Here is a 9,643-nt window from a genome sequence, read left to right on the forward strand (position 1 = left end):
CCATTGCACTGTCCCCGCCCCGCAGTATAGGGGGCCAGCTGCCCATTACCGCCCCGCCGCACGAGCGCTTGAGGCACGGGAGAGCCCCCGACGAGCCAGCCCCTGTTCGCTGTGCGCCAGGGGGTCGGTGCAGAAAGAGCACCGCTGCGCGCAGGGGGGCAGGGCCCACAGCCCAGCCTGAGCCGTCTTTGTTCCGGGGGCGGGGGGGCGCGCTGCAGAGGGGCCCGTCCAGCCGCACGAGGACGCTGCAGCGGCAGCAGCCTCGGCTCCCGGGGGGCGGGGGGGATGCACCCTGCGCGGCCGAGCGGAGAGGCGCGCCAGGGCCCGGTGCATGCGCGAGCCGCGGCCGCCGACCCGGGCCGACAGCTGCGCAGGCTGGAGCCTCCCACCGGTAAGCCGCGAGCCCCGCCCGCGCCGCAGGGGCTGCCGCCCTGCGTCCCTGCAGCGCCTCCCCGGGGCCCGGCCTCGCTGCTCCGCAGCAATCCCGCTGCTGTGGCTGGCCCCGGCCCGGCTCCTCCTTGCCGCTCTCGGGCTGCATCGCCCGGACATGGGCGCTGCTCCGCCGCGTCCCCGGGGCAGCCTCCCGCCCGGTGCTCCTGGATAGGTCGGGGGGGCAGCCCCTCCTGGCCTCCGCGGTGCAGCGGCGGCAGCATCCCGAGAGGCTGGCTGCCGCCTGCCGGGCGCGTCCCCCCGGGGCGGCTGGGCGCCGCCGGGGCTGCCCGCACTCCTGCCAGATGCCTCCGAGCTTAGCGCTGGGGCTTCGCAATGCAGTGGCTCGTGCGGGAGTCGGGAACGGGCGGGAGAAACGATATGACCCATGAACTGCGCTGCAGGCGGTGTGACCCGTGGCCCCGGCCGCTCGTGAGCCGCAGCAACGTAATACACCAGCGGGATCGCTGCTGCGGTCTGACATCGAACCGCGACTGGCGGCGTGCGTGTGAGGTTGTGCCTCCGGGTGCCGAGGTGTGCAGGCGCCTGAAAAACGAGGCAGGGAGGAACTAGATCTGGCAGTGCAGGGTTGTTGTTGTTTATTATTAATAATGTGTATTGGTGTAACGTGCAGAATCCCGAGGCATGGACCAGCGCCCTATTGTCCTGGCGCTCACTGTAGTGTAGACACATAACAGCGTCTCCGGTCGTGTCAAAGGGACCGTCAGACTCCGCAGGATAGTTAAAGTAGCGGGGCCAGGTCCTGTTTGTTCTCTCCTCCCCCAGCACTTTCCTATGGCTGGTTTCAGAGTAGCAGCCGTGTTAGTCTGTATTGGCAAAAAGAAAAGGAGGACTTGTGGCACCTTACAGACTAACCAATTTATTTGAGCATGAGCTTTCGTGAGCTACAGCTCACTTCATCGGATGCATACCGTGGAAACTGCAGCAGACTTTATATATACACAGAGAATATGAACCAATACCTCCTCCCACCCCACTGTCCTGCTGGTAATAGCTTATCTAAAGTGATCATCAGGTTGGGCCCTTTCCAGCACAAATCCAGGTTTTCTCACCCTCCACCCCCCCGCACAAATTCACTCTCCTGCTGGTGATAGCCCATCCAAAGTGACAACTCTTTACACAATGTGCATGATAATCAAGTTGGGCCATTTCCTGCACAAATCCAGGTTCTCTCACCCCCTCACCCCCCTCCCAAAAACCACACACACAAACTCACTATCCTGCTGGTAATAGCTCATCCAAAGTGACCATTCTCCCTACAATGTGCATGATAATCAAGGTGGGCCATTTCCAGCACAAATACAGGTTTTCTCACATCCCCCCACCCCCATACACACACAAACTCACTCTCCTGCTGGTAATAGCTCATCCAAACTGACCACTCTCCAAGTTTAAATCCAAGTTAAACCAGAACATCTAGGGGGGAGGTGTAGGAAAAAACAAGAGGAAATAGGCTACCTTGCATAATGACTTAGCCACTCCCAGTCTCTATTTAAGCCTAAATTAATAGTATCCAATTTGCAAATGAATTCCAATTCAGCAGTTTCTCGCTGGAGTCTGGATTTGAAGTTTTTTTGTTTTAAGATAGCAACCTTCATGTCTGTGATTGCGTGACCAGAGAGATTGAAGTGTTCTCCGACTGGTTTATGAATGTTATAATTCTTGACATCTGATTTATGTCCATTTATTCTTTTACGTAGAGACTGTCCAGTTTGACCAATGTACATGGCAGAGGGGCATTGCTGGCACATGATGGCATATATCACATTGGTGGATGTGCAGGTGAACGAGCCTCTGATAGTGTGGCTGATGTTATTAGGCCCTGTGATGGTGTCCCCTGAATAGTGTCCACTATGGCTGTGATCACAGTGAATTTGATAGTTACTCCTATCCTTGCTACCTCCAATGGGTTTACAAACAGATTTCCACAGGTCCCAAAATAGTGAGCGTTGTATCTACTGCACCTTATGGGACGGGATGTGGGGTGAGGACGTGTGGCCACCTTTATTTTGTCTGAAAATAAGACTCAGAGTGATGAGTTCTTTGTTACTTTGATTCTTATTTGATTTTGTAAGATTTTATTTCTCTGTTGTCCCTCCTATTCTGAAGGATGTGAAATCGCTTTACAAGTGATTAGCCTAATCCTACTCCTGTTGAAATCAGTGGGAGTTTCAGCACGGATATTGGTGGGAGCCATTGTGTGTCCTATGAACATGCACAGCATTGCTGAACAACAGATACTACCCGACATGGGACGGCATCCGCCCGTGCAGCACGCAGTGGTGATGGAGAGATGAGATAAAGTCGGTGGAGAGTAGACAGGACCCTAGTTTTGAAAGCCAATAAGAGGGTAGGGCATGAACCCTGCCACTGACTCCCACTATTACACATGAAAGATCACCAGACAGTAACATTCATGAAACACATTTCTCCTGTCTTGGAAGGGTGGAGTGCTGAGTTGATCCTATTAGAATTTATAAAAATGTATGTGGGGAGGGGGGTTGTTTTAATTTTCAGTGATCAAAACCAAACACATTTTACAGATACTCTCTCAAGAGAGGAAAGGGGTGTATTAAACATTTGTCGTCTTTTCTGAGCTTGTTAAACTAGGATCAAAATGTTGATCCCTCGGAAGTTGTGTGCTTCTCCTTCTCTCTCTCTCCACTTGTGTGCTTGAGTAAAATTTCTCATGTAGTGCACGTTGTGTCTATCAGGTAATACTCTGTGCTTGTGTAGCTCAAGAATGCTTTAGGAACATATAGTGCAATTTTTGTATGACTTATTTTTCAGGGGATACAAGACAGTCTGAATGACACTGTCATTGAGCGTGTCGTGAGACACGGAAAGTCAAAGGCTTTTGTGCTTCTAAATCAGTTAGGCACTTACTGATGTTTACAGTGGATTTGATTAAAGCATTATATGATGAACTTTTCTAACTTCGGTTGCTTATTTACCTTTTCATTGCATAGATTTTAAAGATATTTAATATTCTTAGATTTAATTGTAGACATTATGTATTCTGGGTGTCTGATCCAAGCTCTTAGTTTTGACTTTTCCATATTGGGTCGCTACTTCTGTTTCTGCTACTATTTCTGCTGCAGGCTGCTTCCCCGAGGCAATATCAAACAATTCCTCTGAGTATGGACCCAGGCCATGTTATGGCTGCTCTGGCAGCAAAGCTTCCGTGGGGACTGGCATGAGCATCAGAGTCACATCATGAGCCTGATCCGGCAGCTAATGGCTCTCCTCCCATACTATTTTAGGCCTGGTCTACACTAGGAAATTAGGTTGGTATAACTACCTCGCTCAGGGGTGTGAAAAATCCACACCCCAGAGTGAGGCAGTTAAACTGACTTAGCCCCCATTGTAGACAGCGCAAGGTTAGCAGGAGAATTCTCCCGTCAACCTAGTTACCCCCTCGGGGAGGTGGATTTCCTGTTCCAACAGGAGAACCCCTTCTGTGGGTGTAGACAGCATCTTCACTGAAGTGATACAGCTGCAGCCGTGCCGCTGCAGCATTTAAAATGTAGACAAGCCTTTAGATTCGGGGGGTTAGAAGGTCGCCATCCCCATTCATCAGGCTATTGTGAACCGCTGTGGGCTCAGTGCAGTGTGAGATTTAGAAACCAGCATCTGGTCAAATTCTTCCTAAAAGAGGCAGGATGACGGGAAGTTCCCAGAAGTGCAGTTCTCATCCCTGGCTTTCCAATAGTCTGTCTTGAGCCATGAGATCCTTCCCTCCGCATCGGTCCATTGAATCCCCAACGCTGCTGACTTACCCAGTATTTCTTGGTATGCATGGTCATTTCTGGTACTCTTACTGAAGTCAAATGTCTTGTTTGTCTCAAACGAGAGATTTACTGGAATCTGACTATGGTCCCATGACCATAGTGCTTAGCAAAGGATGACTTCTTCTCACTGGTCATAACTAATTCAGGGAGAGGAGAGTTAACTCTGTTCAGTTCGGAATGAAATGGAAGGGCTAAACACCGCGCAGCTGTACGTGAAAGGGAGAAGGGGGGTTTGCTTCTGTTTCCTGGGAGTTGATTGGCTAATCTTGGGATAGAAAGGCAAGAAACATTCGCCCATGGGATTGTGGGGTACTGTTTTTCAGACTCTCAGGGCACAGGTCTGGAGACCTGGCTCGGAGCTGTGTCCATGCTGAAAAATGATAAAGTTTGGACCCGACTCACAGTGGGACTCTCGTTTGGACCCTGCCCCACAGTCAGGTCCTAGGGCCTGAGTACTGAGGGTTTACTGGCCTGGAGTCGGACAGATTTGTGTGTGGACAGACAGGTGTTTGTGCTTAAACCTGAGTCTGAGCCCAGGCTTACACTGTAGTGTAGACATACTCTTAGTGGGAGTTTTGGTTCCACAGGTAATGAATGCAGCATTAGACCTTCAGTGAATAGAGGTCACTGACTTGGATAAATGGCTTTCTTATTCTAGAGTAGTTTCAGTTCTGGGGGAAAGGTGAGAAGTCAGGCCAGAGCAAAAGCAGAGTCCATTTGATGTTAAGGTTTGGTAACTTCCGACTGTTTAGATGAAGCAGGTTCTTTTTAACAAAAAAATCTGGAGTTTCTACCCAGCACAAAGGCAAATAGAGAATCATTTTTCAATTTCAATAGACTGTGTTTGGGGCATTCCTAATGATATCAGTGGGAGAAGTTACTAAATTGTGGTGTACATACCACCTGGCAGATGTTAACATACTGCACTATCAGAGAGCCCTGTTAGCTTTTGTATGACCTCCACAGTATGCGCCTTTATCACTTCTTCAGTGAAATAAACTGGTCTTTGATACTACTACAATTATCTTCACTTCACCAAGAACTCAAATTTTGTCCTCTTTTGCCTTTAGAAACACCATGGATACAGCTAGCCACAGTTTAGTCCTCCTGCAGCAATTGAACATGCAGCGTGAGTTTGGTTTTCTGTGTGACTGCACCGTTGCAATAGGAGATGTTTACTTCAAGGCCCACAGAGCAGTGCTAGCTGCTTTTTCGAACTACTTTAAGATGATATTTATTCACCAGACAAGGTAAGAACGTACCTCTTTTTCTGCATTTAAGGCAACTTTTAAAATTTGTTCTTTAAAAGGAATTAAATTCTGAAGGAACATTAGTGAGGGATTAAATGACTCTGGATTGGTTACATAAAATAATTATGGAGTTGTAACCCTCTAAAACCAGTTCATTTCCAGCCTAGAATGTAGTGTCAGAAAGTCCTTTTGATCTTACTTGTTTAATCAGCATAAGCCAAAGTTCAGGTCCAACATCTGGCATTGCTGCACATTTGAAGAGGGATGAATGGAGAAACAAAAGTTGAAGAAGTATCACAGCTTTCTTAAGCGGCAAATGCCTAGAATTTTTCACTGAAGTTGTGTGTACATAGAAATAAATACAATACTTTGGCTTACCATTTGGACCAACACTGAAGTTTTAAAAATAAAATTGAGTTCAGAGTTTGTGTTTCCTGTTGACCTGTAAGGCTTGGGAACTAACTTTGTACAGTATTTGTCTACAGAATACACAGAGGATGTCTGGTAGCTGGACAAGCTTCCCCCCACGCTCTGTCACCAAATGACTCTGGCAAGACTGGTGTAGTTCAGCTTCCAAACTCATTCAGTTCATGGCCTTGCTGTTGCAACTACTAGCAAGGGTAACGGTGCCATATTGTGCTGCAGACACTTACAGATAACAGACTGTGCTGAGACCATCAATTCATCTCAAGTGTCGTAGAGCACTGAGTATCAGTCACCTGGTGACATTCAGATGCTGCACCCCAGTTGGGTAAAAAGTGGTTTTGAAGGCGTCAGATTTTGTAATTACATGGGATAACTCCTGAGTTCTAATCCTGCCTCTGACATGGAGTTGCTGTCTACAGATGAGGTGTCTGTCTGTGTGCTCACTTTCCTATCTGCGAATACTCCTTCAGCGATCTTGAAGGCTCTTTGATTAAAATTTGGAAAGTGCTTTGATGGCTGGGAGTGAGAGATTAGTGCTGAGTGTTTGTTATAATCAATACCATTCATTGACATTGGGACATAAAGCTGATAAAATATATGCCTATTGTAATGCAGAGTGGATAAAAATCAATGATTTTTAAACACAAAATATTTTTTTTATTTAAACTAAATGCAGGTTTATTTTAAAATAAACCTATTTAAAATTAGTTTTGAAATTATGACAACCTATTTTAATGCTTAATGTATTATAATCTGTTAAAGCCAATTAAATGCAGCACAAAAATACTAAACAGTATATATTTGCTGCCATGTTTTAAAGTCAAACCACTGAATTGGTGGAAGTCACTCTCTAAGCATCTAGATCCAGAGTTTGCTGAAGGGCTAAACTAGCTTTTGACAGCAGAAGCCTCTTCTGCAGGTGCAGAGAGAATATTTTCTTCATTTCAGTTTATTCAACTTGGTCAGTTCAATGACTAGTTCATTCAAAGTTAAGAAAAACAGGAAAACAGTCTTCATTTACTAAACTATGAATACAAACTAGGTGTTTAAGGATGAGATCTACTTGTTCTGAAATTTGAAGGACATGGTGACCAGAAACAATCCGTTCAAGTCACTAACTACAGAAATCTCTTCCTTTCTTTAATAAATTAGCTAGTTTTTAATATAAAATGTTTTGCTAATTTTAATGCACTTTTTTCTTACATATCCAGTACATTTAAAGTAGTTTTATTTAATTAAATTTTTAAAATGCTCTTTATGTGCATTTTTAATTGAATTTGAATATCCATCCAAATAGAGCTTGACACAAATCACAAGTAATCATCTAGTAAATAAGAAATGGGTCATTCACCATTTTCTAACATCATAAATGTAATAAGAATCAGAATAAATGCAAGTTAATCTATCTAATTGCTTAAATAAATGTGTATAGATATAGTGTATCCTCCTGGTTATCAAAAAGAATAATGACACTTAGTATAAAGGCTATATTTAATTGCAAATCAACATGTTTTAATGGTTGCCAAGCAGCGAGAATCAACCTTTCTTTAGGAAAATAGCTAAAAAGTACAGATGCAAAACACATTTAAAATTGATGATTTACATCAAAGTTTCATCCTTGCTAATTTAAATCATGATTAAGATTGATGGTTTAAATCACTTTGATTTAAATCAGTCCACCCTGTTGAATTTATTTAATTATTGAATTTAATAATGAATTTATTATTTATTTAAATATATAGCAATAGTCTTAGGCCCAGATTTTCAGAATCGCACACAATAAGTGAATTCATAATTTGCAAACAATTACTGCAGTGGCATGCAAAGTTACACTGCATATACAAATGACTGAGTGGATGGCTAACTGGTCACGTTCGTGCACAATTGATGCAGTTATGCACGCAGTCACTATAATTGCACATGTAAATTATGCCCATGTCCTTTTCTTTGTGCATGTGTCATATTTATTCTGAATCTGGGAAAGGTAGCCAACGTGTGTTCTCTCAAAGTAAATGAAGGGCCACATGAATGCTTAAATAATGGCCAGGATTATAATTTGGAGAAACAGATATATTTAATCATGTGTTCTGTTTTAAACAGTGACTGCATAAAGATTCAGCCTACAGATATCCAACCAGACATATTCAGTTACTTGTTGCACATCATGTACACTGGAAAAGGTCCAAAGCAGACTGTCAACCCCAGCCGGCTGGAGGAGGGCATTCGATTTCTCCATGCAGACTACCTTTCCCATATTGCAATTAAAATGAACCAGATACTTTCCCCAGAGACGATGCAGTCTTCAAACTTATATGGAATTCAGATTTCAACCGCACACAAAGCAACAAAGGAAGGTCTTGGAGCAAAAGAAAATCTGACAAATGCCAGCAACAGGTCTGCTAACCCGGGCGATCACCCACAGTTACAGCTCTCACTTGCCATTGGACTAGATGATGGTACCCTCGAACAACAGATCACCCATCCTTCCACCCAAGCAACTGGGGTTGCCAAACCAGTGGAGGAGCTTCAGAAATCATCTGTGTCTATAAAGCAGGAGAAATGTGACCCCGAGCCAGTGATGTCCCAAAGTCACGTGTCGCCCGCTCCAGATGTTTCTAGAACTAATCTCAAAATGCATTTATGTCATTACTGTGGGGAGCGCTTTGATTCCCGTGGGAATTTGCGGGAACACTTGCATACTCATGTCTCCGGCTCACTTCCCTTTGGCGTCCCAGCCTCCATCCTGGAGAGCAATGACCTTGGTGAAGTGCAGCCTATTACTGAAAAGGGGGAAGCTATTGAAAGTCATCGGCTTGGTACCTTCCTAAGGAAAGAGAAGGAGCATCCGTCAGAACATCCAAACCATAGTAACACAGAGCCCTTACAGTATGGCCAGTGGTCGCTAGTCTCCAAAGACACTGAGCCTGTGGAGTTAAACTGCAACTTTTCTTTTTCAAGAAAGAGAAAAATCAGTTGCACAGTCTGTGGCCACAAATTTCTCCGAAAGAGCCAGTTGCTGGAACACATGTACGCCCACAAAGGGAAACAATACAAATATAACCGAGGCCAAAGGTTTGGTAACCCAGTAGCCCACAGGTTTCATCCTTATTGTGACAGTTGGTCTGACTGTCCAGTAAAAAGTGCCAGGCTCTCTCAAGATCACCTAGATTCATCATGTGCATCGGAGTCTGATCTTGCTCCAGAAAATGTTGATGCGATCCTCGTAGAATAGCTTTGTACGTTGCCTCTGATGAGCTGAAACTATGAATGCTTCACTTTGTTTGTGTCCTTTCATTTTGCTGAATGTTCTGGGTACTCTTCTGAAGTTTTTGCTTCACCGAACAGCTCTGTCTTGAGCGAGATGGGGCTGTAACAACTATGTACACCCTTTTACTTGTATATTTAAACTTTAAAATCCAAGTTGATTAGAGAACAAGCTATTTGTCGGCAATGTCCAGATAACTTAGATCAGTCTTTCATAAATTAATTGTGCATTACCCAAGATGAGATTGTAGAAGTTAGTGAGTGTGGGGTTTAAGCATCTAGCACACTGAGCAGAACTTTAGGACTGTGTGTGTCTTTAGAATTATTCTGAAACCAAAGTGGGTTGAATGTATTCAGAGGATATTACTTTTCTTGGTTAGGTTTTTTTTTTCTTTTTTTAGGTTAATATCAATTCCCTAGAAAGAGAGAATACCCCAAAGTACAGAGGACATGTGGGAAATG

General features: G+C 44.8%; 1 protein-coding gene across 2 annotated transcripts; it reads left to right on the forward strand.

Moving 5' to 3' along the window:
* Positions 1-245: 245 nt before the first annotated feature.
* On the forward strand, positions 246-9,337 carry ZBTB25 (zinc finger and BTB domain containing 25). Of its 2 annotated transcripts, none has more exons than XM_073349859.1 (3): positions 246-391; positions 5,312-5,491; positions 8,018-9,337. In XM_073349859.1, exons 2-3 carry the CDS (start codon positions 5,319-5,321, stop codon positions 9,147-9,149), a joined length of 1,305 nt encoding a protein of 434 aa, XP_073205960.1. In that variant the 5' UTR covers positions 246-391; positions 5,312-5,318; the 3' UTR covers positions 9,150-9,337. The 2 variants fall into 2 exon arrangements, with proteins under 2 accessions (XP_073205960.1, XP_073205959.1); XM_073349858.1 differs by lacking the exon at positions 246-391 and adding an exon at positions 2,072-2,232.
* The last annotated feature ends 306 nt before the right edge of the window (positions 9,338-9,643 follow it).

Source organism: Lepidochelys kempii, chromosome 6 (assembly GCF_965140265.1).
Source record: "Lepidochelys kempii isolate rLepKem1 chromosome 6, rLepKem1.hap2, whole genome shotgun sequence".
NCBI classification, from domain to species: Eukaryota; Metazoa; Chordata; order Testudines; family Cheloniidae; genus Lepidochelys; species Lepidochelys kempii.